Below are 22,940 nucleotides of genomic sequence, written 5' to 3' on the forward strand. Positions count from 1 at the left end.
TGGAGTTTCATTCCAGTACATCAGACTCTAGAACCCACACACTTTCTTAACCACTCATTTAGGAAATATTCTTAAAAATATTCACTGCATATGTGAGAAAGTATTACTTAGGAATGTAGAAGGTTACCAATTTTTGTATGACACTGTAGTTTTAAAATATTTTGCTAATTTTAAACAAAGTAACTAAGGGCGGTTTGCCATGAGTATACGCATTAAAATTGTGTCTTTGCCATAACAGAATCCTTTGGGGAGTTGTAAGGATAACTTCACACAAGAAACATTTGGCTTAAGTTTTAAAAGGTGCTATTTTTCATAAGTTCTTGAGAAACTTGATGTTTCTTCATTTGTAAGTGTAAGCTTTATATCATATGAAAGACTTGTAATTCACATTGTTTGTGAGTATGAGTCTTTGAAAATGAGAATTGAAATAATGTTAAAATTAGTAAATAAGTTAGTCCTAGTTGTATCATAGCCCTGCCAGGTTACCCCTCATAACCTTTCTTCTTTGATTATGGCGGTAAATGGTAACCCTGCATCTGTGGTACTCAAATCATACAATGAGAAACTAAATTATTTTCAGACTTCACTTGTATTTTTCCTTGCGGTCCTGGCCTGAATTGCAAATAGGAATTTTGCAAGATTTTAAAATGTCATAATATGAGTTTTAAAATAAAACTGTGGATTATATAACCTGAGATTCTCTGTAATCAGATTACATCTAAATGATATTTTAGTACATTTCTGGATATACCAAATAAAAATATTTCTTTGTGGCCAATGCTTTTAACATAATTTCTTTACTAAACATTTCACGTATCTGTTAAAAGGTATGTATGATGTTGGATGCGTTCCTTGTGTGAAGCCTTCTGTTTTTGTCTCCCTGGACATCAGTTCCTCCCCAGCTGCCTCTTCCCTCCTTATTTATCTGACAAAATGGACACTCTGGTCAAATGGATTATCTTTGTCCTTGCCTTCAGTTTTTCCTGAATTCCTGCCTGCTCCTTTTCTTGGAAAGGCTGGGCTAGGTGCGACTATTGAGCAATGAACCTCAGGATCTCTTTTTAACCTTTCTTGAGGGCCAGGGCAGAACTAGGCTTAAAGAGCTGGCTCTTCCCTTATCACTTTCACCTGGAGGTTTCCCATGGAGGCCTCCAAGCAGGAAGTGAGGTCCAGCATCTTACCATTTCCCTGGGAGTCCTGGGTGTGTCCTGTGATCCTTCCGGGAGCCTCCTCTTCTGTGCTCAAGACAGGAAAGAACAAGATCTTTCAGCTACTAAAGAGGTACCTTTCTTACCCTCCTTCCCAGTTTAAAGATTTTCATACGTCTCGCATGCAACTGTTTTATCCTTGGCACAAGTCACAAAGTCCTTCTCTTTTAGGTATTGTGCCTCTAAATGTTTTTAAGGAAGGGGAAATAAGGAAGCAGAGATGGGGTGCAGGAAGATGAAAGGCGGGGCTGCACAGTGATTGGAGGACATCTGTTATAATTTATTGTTAAGACTGGTGTACCATATTGACTGAAAGGTCTTTAAAAGTTTGAAATCTAAACCTGAAGTCTCCAGGCTTCTTTGAACTTTTTATTAAAAATAACAATCTTCGATATTTTTCTCTAGATATACGTAGACGTGATACAGACATTAGAAATGGATAACCCTATTTTAGACTTTAATGTTGAAAGATATTTAAGCAGAAAATGTACAGAAAAGTCTTAAGCAGTGGTTGGGTGCATTGAATAAGAAAAATACAGAAACTCATCCCATCTTTTCCATGTTCAAGAAAAACTTCACATTTCATGTTATAGCAGAAAAATGCTTAGCATTCCAAAATTCTTTATATGCCTTTAAAATGTCTTCTTTTTAAATTCTGTGAAAAAATAGGCTGATTATTTTAATATTTTCAAAATTTGGACTTCACCTAAATGTTGACAAATCAAAATTTAAGTAGTTAATAGTTTGATTTATTCTTAATGATATCTTAATGATATCTGTCTGCTTCAGATTTTTTATAAGTAAAAAGACATTAGGTTTATACTTTTTATTTCATAATATAAAAAGCACCACTTTGAAAAATATGTGTTCTTAAATTCCAGTTATTTAACATACAGTGTAATATTAGTTTCAGGTGTAGAGTATAGTGATTCAATAATTCCACATGACACCCGGTGGTCATCACAAGTGCACTCCTTAATCTCCATCACCTATTTTACCCATCCCTCCACCCACCTCCTTTCTGATAACCATCACTTTGTTCTCTGTAGTTAAGAGTCTGTTTCTTGGTTTAACTCCCTCTTTTACCCCTCTCTGCTTGTTTGTTTTGTTTTCTTAAATTTGTCATATGACTGAAATAATAGGGTATTTGTCTTTCTCTGACTTACTTCATCTAGGATCATACTGTCTAGTTCCTCCATATCATTGCAAATAACAAGATTTCATTCTTTTTGATGGCTGAATAGTATTCCATTTTATATATAAGTACCACATCTTCTTTATCCATTCATCAGGCACTGGACACTTGGGCTGTTTCCATAATTTGGCTATTATAGATAATGCTGCAGTAAACATCAGGGTACATTTATCCTTTTGATTTCGTATTTTTGTATCTTTGGATAAATACCTAGTAGTGCACTTGATGGATCAGAGGGTAATTCTATTTTTAACATTCTGAGGAACCTCCCTGCTGTTTTCCAGAGTTGCTGTACAAGTTCACATTCCCACCAACAGTGGAAGAGGGTTCCCCTTTCTCTACATCCTCACCAATATCTATGGTCTCTTATGTAGTTGATTTTAGCTATTCTGACTTGTGTGAGGTGATATCTCTTTGTAGTTTTGATTTGTATTTCCCTGATGATCAGTGATGTTGAGCATCTTTTCATGTGTCTCTTGGCCATCTAGATATCTTCTTTGGAAATATGTCTATTCATGACTTCTGCCCATAAAAAAATACATTTTGAGCTGCAATTTTTGCTAGTTTAAAGAACTATTTGAGGATAATAATGTAGACTTTTGTGTTGTAATCTATCTGTAATTATCATTTATTCTTTTCCTGAGGACATCTTTTTGGGAACGTCTTGGATTGAGACTTAAATATCTGTGCATTATAAATTTCGCATTCTTAGTCTGTGCTGTAGTTAATAGACTCATGTTTTCTGAAATCAGATTTGTGTGTTTAGTTAGATATATGTAACCTCAAGGCAGTTTTAAACTGCTGCCTAATGATCGTGATTTTCTTTTGAATTCAATTCTGTAATGATCCGTAGTTAGTCCGTTGTAGTTAGTTTGTTATGAATTGCAAGAATTGCATTTTTTAAAACATTCTGTGAAATGATGGTCCATTTATGGTGTATAATTATTTTTTGGTGTGGCTGCCTTGTCTAAGTAACAGGTAAGTGTGGATCATAAAGGGAGATCTTTAACATTAATTAACCTTCATAGCACTGCTTTTCTTGGTTATTTTAGTGGTTTAAAATATATTAAAAAATAATATCTGTATTAGGCTAAAGATTCACTTTGGTAACCAGAGGCTTTTTTTTTCTTTTTTCTTTCTTTTTTTTTTTTTTTTTTTTGCAACTTGGTGTTTTAATATTATATTTGAGATTTATCCACATTGATGCACATACTTTATGTAATAATTGCTGTGTAGTATTTTACTAAAAAAAAAAACAAAAACAACACACGGTTATTCCTCTACTAGGTTGATGACATGTTTTCTCTATCACAAAGAAGAGTGTGAATACTTTTAAGGACTTTAAGAAACAAATGTGCACATAAAGTTTACCAGAAGGACCATTTTCTCCTCTAATAAAAATGATAATTGGTTCATTCTTGCTGTTTATATTGTGAAGGGCACACCTTATGCTCCTTAAAAGCATTTTTTCATTAATCCTCATAATATTCCCGGGAAGCAGGCCTGGGAATTAATCTCCTTCAGTAAATGAGGAAACCAGGCTCAGGACTGTTAGGTAACTTGACCAAGGTCACGAAAGCATAATTAATGAGAAGGTGATAACTACTGCTTTTCTTAATGGTTTTTTAATTTTTATAAATCAACCATGCTTTTATATATTAAATTTAAAAAGCAACCTACAGTTTTTAGGATAACTGGTGGGAAGATAATAGGGCAGAAAGAGGCAGAAAGGAAAGAATGGGGGCTTTGCCTCTTGCTAGCTGTGGACTTGGGCTGGGAGAGCCTCCTTTAGGACAACTGGTTTTATGTCATAGAGCTGTTATGAGGATGAAATATGAGATGCAGATATATATAAATTCCTAACATAATGTTTTGGGCATAATAGATATTAGAATATAAAATAGCTTGTGATAACTTATTCATAGGTAAATGAGAATATAAATTACTGATGGCTGGTTTTCAAAATAACTTTTTTTTCCTGTGTTGAGCTAATCTTTCATCAACACTAGATCAAATGAAGTTGGTTGATAGATTCAGTAATTTCTTGCAGTTGGATACTGAGTATCATAATTAAAACCACAAACATTTTTCTTTACATTTCATATGACTAATAGTAAAACCAGCAAAATATGCTTTAAAGCACCACTAATATATTTAAAATTCTTCTAATTCGTCTTTAAACATGTTTTCAGTATATTTATAATGTATGTTAATATTTACTAATTTTATGAAATACTTATATATTAAATACATACATAATTTTCTTTTTTGGTTTTGATTTTTTTTTAATTTAAGAAATCTTTGTATACTCCAAGGTTGCAAAGATTTTCTTGCGTGTATTTCCAGAAGTTTTAGAACATTAGCATTAACATGTAGGTCTAAACTCCATTTCAAGTTCACTTTTGTATATGGTATGAAATAATGGTTCATTCCTTTCTTCATTAAGATATCCAGTTGTTCCAGCAACACTTGTTGAAAAGACTATCCTTTCCCCATTCAATTGCTTGCACATTTTTTCAGAAATCAGTGGACCGTAGATGTGTGGGAGTTAGATGGAATTGTTATTTTGTTCCATTAATTTATGTGTTTATCCTTTCACCAATTATACACTGATTTGATTGCTATAGATTTAAGACTAAATATTGAAACTGTACAGTATAAATCTTCCAACTTGTTCTTCTTTTAAATATTTGACCATAGTAGGTTATTTGTATATGCATGTACACTTTCGAGTCATCTTGTCAATTTCTATATAAAAGCTCATTGGAATTTTGTTTGGTATTATGTTGACCCTGTATATCAACATGTGGAGAATTAACATCTTAACAACATTGAGTTTTCCAATCCAATAACATGGTATATCTATCTATTTTGGTCTTTTTAAATTTTTCAATGTTACATGGTTTTCAGTGTGCAGATCATGCCCATGTTTGGTAAATTTACCCCTTACTATTTCATGTTATTGATATTATTATAAAATTTATATTTCAAACTATTTTTCCAGTTGCTCAATGCTAGCATTTAGAAATACTATTGAATTTGTTAATATCTTCCCCTTATCCTGGGACCTTGCTAGGCTTACTAGTTTGAGAATCTTTCTGGCAGATTCCTTAGGATTTTCTACTTAATGGATACCTTCTGCTTATAAGAGTTCTTATTTTCCAATCTGCATGCCCTTTATTTCTTTTATATATCATATTGTCCTGGATGGGACCTCTGAAATAATGTGATTATAAGTAGTGAGAGCAGACCTCCGTGTCTTACTCTCAATCTTAAAATCAGTCAGCCTTCAACATTATTTAGGATGTAGGTTTTTCATAAATGCCTTTCATTAGGTTGAGGAAGTTTTCTTCTGTTCCTAGTTTACTGAGAATCTTTGTCATTAATAGATGTTGGATTTTGTCAGTTGGTTTTCCTGGATCTGTTGTCATGAGACTGTGATTTTTCTCTTTTATTTTCTTAATTTGGTGAATTACATTGATTTTTCTCATGTTAAACCAACTTTGCTCTCCTGGAATAAATCTCATCTGGTTTTATATATATACATATATATATTTAATGGGTTGTTGGATTTGATTTGCTAATATATTGCTAATTAGTTTTGCATCTAAATTCATGAGGATAATTTATTTAATAGTTATTTGTAATTTTGTTTTTGACTGGCTTTGTGTCTGTAATACTGACCTTATAGAATGAATTGGGAAATAGTCTCTCCTTCCCTGTTTTCTGAAAAAGTTCATGTAGAATTGGTATTATTTCCTTCTGAAATGTTTGGTGTAATTCATCAGTGAAATGGCTTGGCCTAGAGTGTTTTGCAGGTAGGTGACTACTAAATTCAATTTCTCTAATAGATCTAGGGATATTAAGATTTTTCTATTCTGTATCATATTTGGTAATTTATGTCTCAAAAAATATTTCCATTTCATCTAAGTTGTTGGATTTATTGAAATAAAGTTTTTCTCAATAATCTATAATTATCCCTTTAATGTTTGTAGGAATTGTAGTGTCTTCTCTTTCATGCTGATATCGGTAGTTTGTCTCTCTTGTCTTTTATTTTCCTTCCCTGAGGTTTATCAATTTGATTGATCATTTTGAATAACCAGCTTTAGTTAAAATGATTTTAAACTTTATCCATATTTTATTTCATTAGTTTCTATTCTTTTTTTTTTTTTTTTTTATCCTTGTTTGTAGTTATTTGGGCAGATACAAATTTCAGAGACCCTAAAGACACTGTCCTGATTCTTACACTTAGATGGAAAAATAGAACTCATTTATATAGTAATGGGTATTCATTACATCTGTTTACACAGTGTTTTCTTCTCTCATTGCTATTAGGCTGTATTCTAATTGATTACCTGTAATCTTTCTCTCCCAAGGCAGCAAATATTTTTAAGGAAAGGTCTTATATATTTTCATACTATTCTTATAGAGCCAACAAATTTTTGACTCAATTTTGTAATTGTAAAGTTTAATGAAAAAAAAACCCCTAATAAATAATGAATTCTAATTGGAAAATTAGCGTCTCACAGGGGTATGTCTAGCAGTTTTGAAAATCTAACGTACATACTAGCATTGGGCAAATATATTCATTTACTTTTGTAAAGTATAAATGTGGGAAGCAAATGCTTGTAAAATCTAGTAAAATCTCCTTAAGACTATTTAGAAAAACACATCTGTGGAATTTAGCCATTCTGTTTAATTAGAATCAAATTTATTTTTGAATATTGGTTTTTCTACCCAGAAGAATGGAATGTATGTCTGTATCCTTTTCTGTTTTAATTTATCTATTTTTCCCCTTTGCTTTAAGCTATTTCCGTGAGAGAAGAAACATTGCTACCTCAACTGGAAAGTCTGTGACACAGGAAAGTGAGTCTCAGCATGTAAAGTCTTTGTAAATTAGCCCTCATATGACAGTCTTAAATGTGTGAAAATCGTGATCGAGAAAGTAGGCCCCCTGTGTAATAGGGAATAATGGGAATAACTATCTGCTAGGGTTCATAATACTTCAGATGCATTTAAAGATGAGTGAATAAAAGACAGTCATATGTACTCAGACTCTTGGAAATCTTCAGATACTAATGTAAAAAGAATTTTTTTTTCTTTTTTTTTTTTTTTTTTTTTGCACCAGGCTTCATTTATCAGTAGCCACAGTCGAAGGCATTTAACTAAATTAAGTGGTTTCTGACATTCTGAGCTATAGGACCTGGATTTATGGAAAGTAATTTTGCTATGGTAACGGGAAAGGGCTGACATTACTTTGGTAAATTGATCATTGACAGAGGCTTTTCTTTCTTTTTGAAAATTCTGCTTATATATGTTCAGGAACATTCTTCTTAACAATAAGGTGGAAAACACTTGGTTACTGACCCTTTAAAAGTTTTTTTTTGCCATAACAGAGAATGAAAGTGTTAGGAATTCTTTCTTGTGGATGGGTGTAGCACAAGGACAGTGGAAAATCTCTTGAAATAACTTATTTACAAGTGTATTAGTGGCTGTGGTGTTAGATTATATTAAGTAGATTCTGGTGTTTTGAGTGATACAGCGTCTAGTTGTTATGTTAGTGAACTTTTAATTATTCATTGGAAATTACAATAGATCTAACACTAACTTTATGCCATTAATACTGTATTCTTATTTAGGAATTAACATTATAAATGGCATCATATGTGGGAAATGTGCTTAGTTATATTAATGTGGATCTTAGAGGGTAGCAAGGCCATATATGACACATCACACTTTCAGAAACAGTGAGTAATATGCCTTGGTTGGGAAGTGAGAGGCATATACAGTGAGTACTACACCAAGAAGCCATGGGACGAGTTGCTTTGGAGGTGAATATTATAAGCATAATTTTGGACTCTCAGAGAATAAAGCTTAAGTTGTGATATTAAAATTATTAAGTGCATACCTTTTTAAAAAATGTTTCACATTATTTATATCTTTTCATTCTCATCCTATAATTTCCCCAAAAGATTCAAAGGAGGAAAATTCATCTTCCATTTTTCCTTATGGAGAGACCTTTCTCTTCCAGAGACTAGAAAATTCCAAGGTTAGTCCCATACATTTTTATTTTTTTTTCCATTTTCAAGTCTTTGCTCTTCTGCCTATATTTCCCTCTTCATTTCCTTTAAAGTGTTTGGAGAATGAGTTATATTGAAGCAGGACATTGGTAGTCAGTAAAATTCTTTTAAGTAAAATCATGTTGAATGTGTATCTTTAAATATATATCACAAAAATACATTCAATTTCAGGAATACAGGAGGGGGGATTTCTGAATTTTCCAAAAAATAAGTTACTTTAAAGACAAACCCCCAAAGAAAGCAAAAGCAGGCAAACAGAACCCCCCTAGATTTTGCTTTTTGCCTTATACCCAAATATCTACTTCTAACATATCTTCATATTTTCATTATTTAATTTATCACTTAGTCTTTCTTTCTTCTCAAGTACTTGTGCTCTTTTGGTTATTTTGTTTCTTGGTCAGGATAAAACAGAAGTTGGAAGACAAAAAGTGGGAAATTAAAAGTAAATAAATTTTGTTCTTGGTTGGCATCTTCTGTTTTTCCTGGATGAAATGATGCATTATTAATGATTTAAATATCTTGAAAAAGGCATCGAGAGGCTATTTTTAGTATAGTCTCTCTAAGTTTTTACTGAAAATTGATCTAAGCAGTTAGATATTTATGTAATAAAACTAAGCTCACATTGTGGATATTTGGAAAATATTGCTGTCCTAAAAAAATGTATGTATATAATATATGTGTATATTTTTTTTAATAGAAGAGATCTATAAAGAATGAATTTTGGACCCATGAAGAAACACTCAAAGGGGAAACAACTACTGAAAAAAACTGTTTTCTTGTGAAATCAAGGTATGAGGTCATGATTGATGATGATTAATTCTTTTGAATATAATGTTATGCAGTGTTGACTTCTTGCTCATATTATGTTTCTAAAAAATAGTTTACATTAGTAAGTTCAAATCTTTCTCATTCTAGATGTTGCAGTAATGGCACTTACTTTATTAAAAATTTTTTTTTTTAGTTTGTTTACAGCACAAGCGGGGCAGGGGCAGAGAGAAGGAGAGACAGAATCCCAAGCAGGTTCCGTGCCATCACGCAGAGCCCAGCGTGGGGCTCGAATTCACGAATGTGAGACCATGATCTGAGCTGAGATCAAGAGTCAGACGCTTAACCGACTACACCACCCAGGAACCCTGAATAATGGCACTTATTTTAATAATTGAACTTAGAGTCTGTAAATCCGGTGTATAGTGATATTTTGCAGCAGATTATGTTAGTCTTTTCCTAATTGAAATCACTCTTCCCATCCTAAAGTGGAAAATATGTGGTACCCGCAATTGTGTGTTAAAAATGGGAAGTTATGTTAATATGAAGGAGAAAGAGGCAGCGCAAAAAAAAAAAAAATTACTATCTAAGGTGCAGAATTTTTACAAATGTAATACATCCTTTTTTACTGGAAGTTCATCATTGACAAGTGGCTTGACAGTTTACCCAGTTATTTGGATCACTCATGAAATTAAGCAGTTTGTGAGGCACCAACTTAAATTTTAGTTTTCTCAACTTTATTAGGACTTAGTGTCCTACATCATTACCTAATGTTCATTTTATATCTTCAATTTTATCCTTTTCTTTCCAAGTCTGATAATGTCGTGGGTTTTCTTAAGTTGAAACTAAATAATTGAGGATCTTCAGTTAGCATTTGATATGTATGTATTATAATGCAAAATGTGGAAGGGGCCAGGTTAAATCATTCTTTAAGGAAGTGAGTTTTTAGGACACTGTGTCCAAAAGGATGTAATTTGACTCCTACGCATATCTATTTCATTGATTAGCAAAAACTTCTTTGTAATGAGTTTTATTATACATTAATGGCTGAGTGAACCTATTTTGTCATTCCTTAAATCTGTAGAAATATGCTTAGCTATTATGAATGTGTTCTGGTGAATATTATAGGTTGCACAGCTTTTACCTTCTGATTGTATCCTGACTCTTTCTCATTTCCTAGCTAACAGTGTGGTGAAGTTTTCCCTCATTAGTGTTACAAAATAATACTAAAGCTCTTGGAATTGAATCGTGGAGAGCCAGAGAGGAGCAACAAGTTTCGAAGTGAGATCTCCAAATAGATGAGTTAGTGGTTCATGAATGTTACTCAGGGACTACAAGTTGGAATGGCTATTTAATGCTGTTGGTGATGATGTTAAATTACGAGGCAGGGGGGGCGCCTGGGTGGCGCAGTCGGTTAAGCGTCCGACTTCAGCCAGGTCACGATCTCACGGTCCGTGAGTTCGAGCCCCGCGTCAGGCTCTGGGCTGATGGCTCAGAGCCTGGAGCCTGTTTCCGATTCTGTGTCTCCCTCTCTCTCTGCCCCTCCCCCGTTCATGCTCTGTCTCTCTCTGTCCCAAAAATAAATAAACGTTGAAAAAAAAAAAAAAAAGAAAAAGAAAAAAAAATTACGAGGCAGGGAATGTGGGCAGTCTTCACCCTTAGTACCAGTCTGCACCCACCCCCACCCCACACCCAAATAAACAGATCAGATTAATGACACATAAGAAAATTGTACTACTTTCAGCAGTGTTCAAATATATCTTAGGGTAATAAGAGATTTCTGTTTTTCTGGAAGAGTTTTAGAACTTACCAGATGGGTTAATGGAGCTCTTAAGAGCTTTCTGACTTTAAATTTCTGTGCAGTTTGTTGTTTATAAATTTCAGAAGTAATCAGTGGCTCAAATACATATGGTATTTTGAAATGTTAACACAGTTTGTTTCCATTTAGCATATATGATAACAGGAAGGAGCATATAAGTGAAGACAAAGCAGAAGATATTTGGATACCTCGAGAGGACAAAGTTAATTTTCCAGTAGACTCTGCTTCAGAATCAGAATATTCAACAGTAGAAGAATGCTTTCAGAGTTTAAGAAGAAAAAATTCAAAGGCATCTAAATCTAGGACTCAAAAAACATTGAATTTGGACCCTGTTAATAGGCACAGTTATCCGTTAAGCTCAACAAGTGGAAATGCTGAGTCCTCAATCGTTTCCTCAAATGCAATATCTCCCTATGCCTGTTTTTATGGGTCCTCTGCAAGGAAGGTTAAATCCGGATGGCTAGACAAACTCTCCCCTCAAGGGTATGTAGTTTTTCATTTTTTTTTCCCATAAGTAGCATATTTTCAGCAGTTCAAGTTTATCCATTTCTAAACCTGCTAGGTTGTTGCTACTCTCCACCCCTCCCCTACCCCTACGCACACAGATACAGTTTTTAGGGGTTTTCAGTACACTTTTGCAAATGCTGTTCTTTAGACATAAGGAGGAACATGTGCAGTGTATTATGTGGAATGCTGGGTTAAGATTCTGAATAGCAGATTGAAATCGAAAGTTGCAATTTCACATCTAGATCCTTAATGTTAGTTTCTAACTGTACACTAAAATGCACTGTGTCCCAATTTATAGCAAAGAAAAACAATACAGATTGAGTTGGTATTACTAGGCCCACACTGTTTGGCTTTTGCTCATATTATAACAGTGTTCTGTTTGGGAATACAAGTCTTAATTGTAGTTAGAGAAAGTATGTCATTGTTAGATTTCAGGCTTCACTGGTATAGATACATTGTTTTGATTTTTGTATGTTGCACAGAAGGTCAGAGTCCCTTGAATATTATACTTTTAAAACAGATTTATCATTTTAGATGTTTACAAAGAGACTTCTGTCCCTTAAGGGTTATACAGTACTCAGAAATATTTGGGGAGGGATTGCGTTTAATTAGAATTGTTTTCTGGCATCCTGATTTTTTAATGTCCTTTTGAAATATTTACTTGAAATGTTCCTCATGAATTATTAAATTATTTTGGGATTAAATCTCTCATGTTTAAATAGTGAATGTGGTGAGTCCTTGCAATATGCTGGTTTTCTTTACTATTCCCCCCAAAATGAGCATCATTTCTAGAAAGCCTTGGACCTAAAATAAATTTTATTAGCAAAAAGTTACTAGAAGAAACATTAGTTGATTAGCGGGAGCAGGTTTTAATTTCTTAAGAAAGTGAAAAAAAAAAACAAGAACACTTTTATGGTTAGTAATTACATATTTAATGCTTTCTATCATTGCATCCTTTTAGCAAATTAGATGTTGAATAACCTAATTTAGCAAATTAGAGTACTTCTTAGTATCAGTTATCCTGTCTCCTTTCTGGTTATTTAAGGTAACAAAGTAATCAACTGTGCCTACTTTTCATCAGTCATCAGTACTATTGATAGTCTAATAGCAAAGGTAGGAGTAAGCATTCAAAAGTACACATTGGTGGAATGAAACAGTGAGTTTGAATATTCTCGAATCTTTCATTTCTGTAAAATTAAGGTGTTTAGGGAGATTCTAGTGCTCTCTCCAAACAAATACCACCAGAAGAGTTAGCGGACTCTGGGTACAGAGCCCCCAGCAGCTGTGGTTTCCTTTTCCTGCCTACTCTCTGGTGGTACCTTGCTCTCTGCAGGGTTGTTATGTTTATGCTCCGGGCACACGGAGAAAGCTTCCCCATTATTGTCCACCCCTGGGACAGTTAGAACATTTTTCCTCTCACTCTATCAGAACTCTGGCTTTCCATCCTTTCTATTCTGAATCCGCCTAAGGTCAGATGCTGTAAGTTGTCTAGATTTATGTTTTTCCATTTTAGGGGAAATAATTGAGTTTCCTGGCTTAACAGTTTTTCTCCTGGATACCAGGATGAATAGAGACGGGAAATTAAACAAAGAACTTGCTATATCACCAAGAGATTAAACTCTTTTATATGATTTTATTGTTATGACTTGAAAAGAAGTATATGTTACTGGCTTAGAAGCATGTATTATTTATTAGATCAGAAGTAGAATCTTTTAATTTCTCCTTTTCATAATTGGATTCTGTATTCTGTTGTGAGAGTGTTTAAAATGCTCATTAATTAGACAAAGTGATGCCTACCCACTCCTTATGCAGAGGTCATGAGCTTTATTTAACTCGTGGCCACATGTCTCTTTGGAGCAGTTAGCACTGCTATAGATGGCATTCTGAATTCCAGAGAGGAGGGATCAGCAAACTTTTTCTGTAAACGGTCAAATAATAAATATTTTAATCTTTATAGCCTCTGTGGGGTCTCCGAGAAGAATCAGCAACTCAACAGTTGTAGCATGACAGCAGGCACAGAGAATATGCAGACCAGTGATTGAGGCTGTGTTTCAATAAAGACTTTATTTATAAACACAAATTTGGCCTGTGGGCCATAGAAGCATAAAGCAGATTAGATATTTGACTAAAATCTTACACCAGCTTCTTCTGTCTCTCCTAGGCCCCAAGTAGAAAATTATAACCTGATACTTTGTGATATTTTAATCAATATAGAAGTCATAAGAAGCAAGAACTCACTTTGGCGACCTTGACACTTACTGTTCTTTATGACTGGAATGTCCTTTTCCACAGAGCATCGTGACTTGTGTAGCCTTCCTCAAGTTCTTGCTGTCATGTCTCCTTTGCATTGAGGCCCTCTTCCCCAACACCCCATCACTCCCTTCGTTACTTTATTAAAAACAAATAGCCACACTAGTTGTCCTTCTCCAAACAGTATTTGAAACTGTTCTCAGTCATGAGGGACGTTAAACAAAATTATCAAATTTATAATCTGGATTTATTTCACATGATTGAGTATCTGTTTTTGCAATGGAAATGCCAGTTCTGCATCAGTGCACAGTATGTGAAAGCTGTGTAGTATTTAGGAAGAAAGTAAGTGTGTACCATCATGCAACTAAAGAAATAGTAAAACATTCACAGTTGAGCTTAAAATATGAACATTCACTAACTCTTTGAATGATCTAATTATACTATAGACTGATAGTATCAATTTCAAAAATTATATGGAAAAAAACATAAAATGTAGAATGTGGGTGTGTTATTTGTGTTTCAAACAGGTCAAGCAGATGAAAAACTTAATTAAATGGTACTTGTTTTTAAAAAAACTCACTGGGTTTTGAGGATAAAAAAAGTCTTTCTCACTCCCCTTTTCTTAACTGTAACTAATAAGCTCAAGCTCTTTCTTTTTTTTTAAGTTTTTTAAATCAAAAAAAAATTTTTTAATGTTTATTTTTCAGAGAGTGAGGCAGAGCGTGAGTGGGGGAGGGGCAGAGAGAGAGGGAGACATAGAATCCGAAGCAGGCTCCAGGCTCTGAGCTGTCTGCACAGAGCTGGATGTGGGGCTCGAACTCCCGAGCTACGAGATCATGACCTGTGAGATCATGACCTGAACCAAAGTCATGCTTAACTGACTGAGCCACCCAGGCACCCATGATAAGCTCAAGCTCTTCCCTCAGTCTGAGTTGATGTAAATATGGAAGACTGGATACACTTTATTGCAGCATTTCCCAAGTATGTGACTCAGAGGAAGAATCCTGCCAGTTGCTTTAAGGAAAAGACAACATGGTGAGTGTGCTGTACCCTTGCTAGGAGGTACACATAGTGAAAGATCTAAGCATTATCTGCAACTACGAAACCTTTTCGACATTTTTTAACTTGCTGTTTTCTAAAGATATTTGTATGTTCAGTATAATGCACCAACATTTTTATAAAAATTGCAGTGGATCTTGAATTCATATTTTACTAGGAAATATGTTTTATGACTTGATTTCTTACTCAGCTAAATTCCTCTTTAAAAAAATTTTTTAACTTTTTAACCTTTGAGAGGCATGGTGTGGGAATCTGAGCCTAGGACAGCAGAAGCAGAACATGTGAGGCTAACTCAGCAAATCGAACATATAATATGCTTAAGAATTTGTGGAGGAATACAGGGGTACCTGGGTGGCTCAGCTGATTGAGTGCCCGACTCTTGGTTTCAGCTCAAGTCATGATCTCTCATGGTTTGTGGGGTTGAGCCACGTCGGGCTCTGCATTGACAGTGTGGAGTCTGCTTGGGATTCTCTTTTTGACTCTCCCCCCACTCGGGTTTTCTCCCTCTCCCTCTCCCTCTCAATAAATAACTAAATTAATTAATAAACTAAAAAGATAATTTGTGGAGGAATACCCAAACACCCATGATATATGTGTTCCTTGCCTTCTTTATGTCTTTCATTAGGGCAGAAAAAAAGGAAGTAAATAAAAATAAAACCTAAATGCCGAGTATAGTTGGTACAGAAAGGTCCTCAGAGTACAGAATTGTGAGGTTACAGGGGGGTTGAGAAAACATTTCTTCAAAGATCTAGGAATGAGAAGTGGCAGTTCAGTTGGCCTTTGGAAAATAGATGAGATTTTAACTAGCGTTTTTAGAAGAAATACTTTTCTGGGTAGAGGGAGTGAAAAGGCACCAACATAGATGATACCTGGGGTACTGAAGTCTGTGGGATGGATAGCTGTGATTAGCTGGGTTATTTTATGGAAGATGTGAGTAAGCCTCTAGAACAAGGAGGTGGAAATTGCCAGTGGATTGCATGTTCAGGTTGAATAGAGAACTGAGGAAAATGAAAAAGCCAATGGTCAAATACCAAGAAAAGATCAAACCCCAGACAGTAGTTGGGAGTCAGACCACCCAGAAGCCAGTAATCCAGGACTTGGTGGGAGATGAGAGCTTACTACTCTTGGTGCCTTTGTCAGTGACTGCCCTGTGTGCCCAAGGCAGTGTGTGCCCAGCGTGTCCAAGGCTACTTTAGTGGAGCGATTCCTCACCCTGGTACACAAGTGTGGGTGTGCCTCACGTTTCCTGGGAATGCTGACCTCTGGCCTTTCAGTGAAAGCAAATGTAGTGCAAAGTTGACAAGTCTCTATCTGACCAAGATGTTATGTACCAATCACTGTGTTGAACTTAAAGTTGAATCTTAGATCTTGATAAAAAGTATCTAGTTGGCCATTTCTCAAATCATACTTTGTTTGTAAAGGCTGTCCCAAGCAAATAAAAAGCCTCAATGTTTTATTTGTAGTTTAAGGAAACAATTTCTGAGTTTTAGTATTTATTAAATAACATGACTAATTTCTTTTAATCCATCTAGTGGCAGACAAATGAGTGAGGGTGTTGGAATCAGAAAGAAATTAGAGTTGTAAGCTATCTGTTGTTCATTTGCTATGTGACTCAATGTCTCAGGACCTCCATTTCCCACATAAAAGTGTAAGGTCAAGACTCCCTCTGTGGGCTCAGTTGGAAAAGTAGGTAACATTGGGCCTGACAACTGGGGCTCAATAAACCACAGTTTCCTTTCTCTTTAGAAGAGTATCACTTTATTTCAGACCTCTGATAATGTTAGTGAAAGTGAGGTCTAGTCAGTTCTTACCTTGGAAAATAGGATCTAAGGAAACCATGTGTTCACATTAAACATACAAAACATTAACATTTTTTTCTTAATATTTATTTATTTTTGAGAGAGAGAGAGACAGAGTGTGAGCCTTGGGAGGGGCAGAGAGAGAGGGAGACGCAGAATCCGAAGCAGTCTCCAGGCTCTGAGCTGTCAGCACAGACCCGGATGGTGGGGCTCGAACCCACGAACCACAAGATCATGACCTGAGCTGAAAGAAGTTGGACCCTTAACCAATTGAGCCACCCAGGCGCCCCCACATTAAACTTTTAAAAAAAGGTTTCTGGTGATTATAAAAGCATGTGGTTTTAAGTGTCAGAAAGTTCTATGTGGCTTGTTAAAAAACACATAGCAATTTTCCTCCCCTCCCACATCATCACAAGAGACTGCCACTTTGAACTCTTTTTGTAGTTTCTTTTGGTATTTACTTTGTATTTATTAATAATGTTTAAAAAGAAAATTTTTTTTTTACAAATTTTTTTTAAGTAGTCTCCATGCCCAGTGTGGGCCTTGAACTCACAACCCTGAGATCAAGAGTTGCATGCTCTACAGACTGAGCCAGTCAGGTGCCCCTATCTTAATAATATTTTTATGCTATTTTTCCCCCCCTCACTTTTCAGTGTTAGGGATTATCTCTTGAGGTACTACCATAGAGTATTATGTTTATTCAATATTTTTTAATGTTTATTTTTGAGAGAGAGAGAGGGAGAGAGTGAGCACACATATACACACTCATGTGTGGTGAGGGGAGGAGTAAAGCGGGGGCACAGAGACTGATGTGGGGCTTGAATTCACAAATTGCAAGATCATGACCTGAGCTGAAGTCAGATGTTTAACTGACTGAGCCATCCACGCGCCCTTAATGTTTATCCATTTTTATCTCTGTCCCCCGCCCCTTCTTCTGGCAAAGACACAGTTCTTGTCTATCATCCATTTAATGCAATTGTATAAAATATTTAGATTATGTCTGTATTTAGTTTTATACTCTTGTGACTATAAATGCTGCTCATATGGGAGGCTCTGTAACATAGGATTAATTTTTCTTTTGATTTGTGATCTTTAGTTTTCCTTGGAATTTAAAACTTTTGATTTTTTTACTTGGGATTTTTTTTTTTTTTAATCTCATTCATCTCAACTTTCTTCCTAAGAACTATAAATCTGTGAAGTAATCAAAATACATATCAATTTCATCATCTCAAAATCTCCTAAGGAATCCTGTTTAGTTTGGGCTGGTGCTTCTCCAGTCCTGCTACACAATTAGCTGGTTAGCATTCTGTGGTCCTTTTGATTATTGTCCTAGGGATTCTCTATGCGCCATGTTTTTGTCTTTCCCCAATATCCAACTGTCATGGTCTCACCACCAGCATACCCACCCATGCTCCTTGGAGCTTCCTCCAAAACAATGGGTAGGGGAGACAGTTTCTGAGACTTTGCATTTTTCAAAGTGTTGCTTTTTTTCCTAAACATGCTTACTGATAATTTATCATGGCTCAGAAGTCTTGATGAGAAAGAATGCTCCCTTCAGATTAGCAATCCATAGTCTTTTAGATCATTGGTATTATAGAACTGGTATTGAGAAATCTGATTCTTGACCCTTTATATGTAGACTCTTTTTTAGTTCTGGGAGATTTTCTTGTTTTCTTTGTTAGTCTGTTTTTTCTTTCTAAACTTTTTGGTAATTTGGCGTTGGACCTCCCACACCAAAATGTTGAAAACAATGTAGCTTTTCCGTGTTTCATTTCTGTGAAGTTTATTCAATTGTATTTTCTAACCTACTTTTGTTTTTTGTTATCCTATATTTAATATAAAAAGCACTTTCTTTGTTCTTTTATAGTTTATTGTTACTCTTCACGGACAGAATATCTTTCTGAAGATGTTCATGTTTTTTGAGGCTCTCTTTTCTTGTTCGGTCTGCTTCTTTTAATTTTATTTCTATTTTTTTTTGGGTGGGGTCATTCCCCATATTTTACCTTAGAGATGTTTCCTTCAAAAGTTTCATCTAAAAAACAAATTAATGTTTATTTATTAGAGAAAATGAATGTGCGGGGGAGGGGCAGAGACAGAGGGAGACACAGAATCCAAAGCAGGCTCCAGGCCCTGAGCTGTCAGCACAGAGCCCAACACGGAACTTGAACACATGAACTGCACGAACTGCGAGATCATGACCTGAGCCACCCAGGTGCCTCTCAAATGTTTCATTTTTAAAGTGAGATCTTGCAAAGCTGCTTAGAACAGGTTCTGATGAGTCCTGTTACTCATTTCTTGTAAGATGAGATGATCTTGCTGGACTTCTCTTAATATGTTTCCCTGGTGACGCCTCATGCCATTATCTTTTAAATGAATCCTGGTAAACAGCTTTTTGGGAGCTTAGGGAAAGTGGACTTTGAGTGTAAATATCTATGACACAGACTTTTGTTTGATTCTTCTGTTTTGAATACCGCCCCCTACCGTCAGTCATGTGTGAGTGTCCCAGTCCAGAGACCCTCTCCCATGTGTGTGATATGCAGTGAATGAAACTCTGGTTTCTGTTGAGCAAGAGGAGGGGCATTTTTTCCAGCGGTGTGAAGAGAGGGAGGATTCTGGGATGGAGTGATGAGGGGTACAAGTTTATCTCTTAAATTGCTCTTCAACAAATCTTGTTTTTGGCACCCCCCCCCCCCACCTCGCCTTCATAGTCACCTCCAGAGTTACTTAATGTCTTCCATTGCCTGAGACTTCCTGAGATTTTGTGGGTACATTGGTTTTCCTCCCAGATTGATCTGTTGCAGGCTTAGCCATCAGCTCTCTGAAACTTCCTAAGTCAGCCCTTCTCCTTCTTAAGGTTTCTGAATATTGTTCCTTCGTCTACTTCTCTGATCATTGTTGGTTTATAGGTATTTGTTTATGTTTTTTTTAACCCTTTGAAACAACTTTGGGAGAAGTAGAGGTAAATGCAAGCTTTTAACTGATCATCTCAACTAGAATTTGGTTTCCGGTTTGTGTGTGTGTGTGTGTGTGTGTGTGTGTGTGTGTGTGTGTGTGTGTTTGTGTTTACAGAATATGACTTCATGAAATAGTTGTGAATCATTTAATATAGCTCTTCATATACCATGTCAAATAAGCACTTAGCTCTTTGTGAATATTTAAAAATTGGTAGTGACATATTAAAATTAATGCTCTATTATTGATTTCTGAAAGCTTTTTTAGCATCTAGAATTCTACGTTAAAATAACATTCATTTTTTCTCATTGAAAGAATTAGGTATAGCAGAGATAGAAGCTGGGATGTCAGAGAATTTTGCTTTGTTTTTGATTTTTTTGGCCCCAATTCCTTTTGGTTCACATAATCTTGGTAGCTATCATTTTGGTTTGCTTAAAAGTGAGGAATTGTGTTTTAGAATAGAAGAGTGATAGCATTTTACACTTGATCTTAGCCAAAAGGGCAAGAAGTGATAGTGCTGGCATTTTATAGAAATATAATAATTTCTTGCATCTGTATTTATAAAATACTTCATCACTAATACGGAATCATTTAAAAGCCTCATACTTAAAAGAGTAGATAAAATAAAAACTTAGCTAAATCAAAACATGAGTAATTAGATAAAAATCTACACTTTTGGAAATTGTAGTAGTTCTAAAACATTGAGGCTAGTTAGGGTTAGAGTAGCAAATAAGATAAAATTTGCATGTAATTCTTCAGGATTATGTAAACAAGGCAGACAAATCTGGAACACCATGTTGCTGTCCTTTTCATTAGATACTGCTTAGAATAACTGAGAAGTATGTTTGTGATGATTTAAATTCCATGATTAATAAAAGCCATAAATTTGACTTAGTGCCTTTGAGGCTCATTTCATTTGTGTCATATTTAATGACAATTTGGTAACCTTTGCCACCTTACATTAATATTGGTTACCATACCTATTTGATTTGGGGATTTTTTTTAAGCTAAAATATTACATCTTTTTAAAAGCAAACAAAAATCTCCACAACCCTGTTGGCACTTAAGAATGAAATTAAAACAGGAATACCTCTGTGTGAGTACTTGATAAATCCAGATTTGTTTGTATATGCACTGTTGTTAAAAAAAAGAATTTTTAAGATAACACAGTTTTGAGACAACAAAAACTGACACCAGGTGGTAAGGCTGTATTTATGATCGCAGTTGAAACTTCACACCAGCTGCCCTACTAGAGCTCAAGGGAAGAGTTTATAGAAATTCGTTCAGTAACGTGGGCACAAGATTTATAAATTATTCTAAAAAAGCTTCTTAAAGAAACGTTTCCCTTCAGAACCCTAAAAACAAAATAGGATAAAACCTAGGCTAATATGTTTCGTGTCTGCTCCACCTTTTTTCCTGAAGGAATTCTGAAGCACTTTGCAAAATTGAACTCACATATAAAATGGGTAGAGGTCAAATGTTACCACTGCCGAAAGGGATGTCCAGGATGCCTTGCTATAAAACGTACTTGAATCTATTTTGTGTAGCAGTTGAGAGCATGGACTTTGGGATCCGATTGCATGGATCTGACTCACAGATGCGTTCTTTACTGGTTGTGTGACAAGGTTTTTCAACTTAACCAGTGCCTGTGTGCCTTCATCTGTAAAATGGGAATAGTAATATTACCTCATGTGGTTGCTTGGAGAATTAGTATTTGTTTTTGTATTAGTATTTGAATTAGTATTTGTTTTTGCCTTGCAGCAGGGCCTAGAACAAAGCACAACAAATCGTTTGCTGTTTTTATTATGAGGATTATTATGGCAAATAAATTCTTAATTGATGCGTTAAAAATCTCTTTCCTGTGTAGTAATTCATTATTATTTCATATCTAATTTGTGCCCTGTGACAGTAGAAACACAGTATTGGATGACACTGTATTTTAAACCCTGTCTTATTTTTTTAACATTTACTAAGCAAATTAAGCTGTAAAGCAAAATTTTAGGGAAAAGCATAAGTTACATCAGAGTAAATGTTTACTCTTGTATCCTCTAATTGTGTGTAGTTGATTGATTTTACGTAATTCCAGTGGAATTAGCTGACTGATATCTAATAGTCTTTTTTAAAAATGTGAGGGAACTATATAACCGTTGCACAGAAAAGATAGTTCTTAAAAATTTAGTATTCATTGATATTTATTTTAAAATTTGAAACACCTTAAGTTCTCCCTGTTATTTCATTGAAATTTTAATTAATATGTAGGGTTTACCAACATTAAATCTGAGTTTTCATTTGCTAGAAAGGAGAATAATGTGAGAAAGGATATAAATGTAAGTTCTTATATTTAATTACCAGTTATTATAATCCAGTATTGAACTTACATGCAGAAAACAGTTAATTGAATGTTGATGTGTTTTATGAGAAAAATAGATTAAACAATATTTATATAAATTTAGTTTGGAAACATTTTGTATTGATTTGCATTTTTAATAACTTGTCAAATGCATACTTTTTTACGAAGTATATTTTAAGTGTTTAACATAAAAAATGTATTTTTAAATTACATGGATATTAGTGATGAATTTTCCAAGCTTAATGATGAATTTTCCAAGCTTTCTGTAGGCTCTAATTTTTCTTTAATAACAAAATATTTTACAAAGCTTTTATTTTGTCATATTAAAAAAAAACCCTGATCTTCAGTATTTGAAAAAAGCAAAACATGAAATTAACGGTAAAATGTTTTAGTGGTGTTTGTCTTCTGAATATATTAATAATGCAGATTTGAGTAAGCATTTTTCAGTGAAAAATATGTTCCTGTGTTCATTAAATATTTATTAAGCACATTTTATTGCTAGAAACTGTGGCAGTTGCTGGTTTTATATTGATAAACAAATACTTTCTGCACTCAGGTATCTCAGTTTCTAGCATGGGAGATGGGTGAAGCAAAGAAAATATGTAATTCCAAAATCTGCTAGGTGTCATTAAGTGAAGAAATGGATCAAGAGACCAAGGAACTCTGTAGGATTTAGGTGGCAGTCAGGTGGCTACTTGGAGGGGATACTTTCAAGCTGATGTTTCAAGGATAAGGAGCTAACCATGTCAAGAATAGGCCGGAAGCATTCTAAGTGGAGAAAATAGCCTCTGAGAAGGCATGAGCAAGAACCAGTGTAGAGATAGGAAGCAATATGGCTGTAGGATTGTGTCCACTGGGTAGGTACCAACAGATTTGATGGCTGCCTGCATGAATGAATGGCAGCAGAAGGAAAGGACCATTAGTAGAATTGCCCAGTGGCTCTCTCGAACTACAGA

General features: G+C 34.9%; 1 protein-coding gene across 5 annotated transcripts in view; it reads left to right on the forward strand.

Annotated features, from left to right (window-relative positions):
* ARAP2 (ArfGAP with RhoGAP domain, ankyrin repeat and PH domain 2) overlaps positions 1-22,940 on the forward strand; it is a 189,326-nt gene that overhangs the window by 14,821 nt on the left and 151,565 nt on the right. For all 5 annotated transcript variants that reach the window (XM_045474298.1, XM_045474300.1, XM_045474301.1 and 2 more), the window contains exons 3-6: positions 7,211-7,269; positions 8,376-8,452; positions 9,181-9,272; positions 11,197-11,550. In XM_045474298.1, the coding sequence (XP_045330254.1) occupies positions 7,211-7,269; positions 8,376-8,452; positions 9,181-9,272; positions 11,197-11,550 (582 nt within the window). The remainder of the gene's footprint in view (positions 1-7,210; positions 7,270-8,375; positions 8,453-9,180; positions 9,273-11,196; positions 11,551-22,940) is intronic.

Source organism: Leopardus geoffroyi, chromosome B1, assembly GCF_018350155.1.
Source record: "Leopardus geoffroyi isolate Oge1 chromosome B1, O.geoffroyi_Oge1_pat1.0, whole genome shotgun sequence".
Taxonomy (NCBI): domain Eukaryota; kingdom Metazoa; phylum Chordata; class Mammalia; order Carnivora; family Felidae; genus Leopardus; species Leopardus geoffroyi.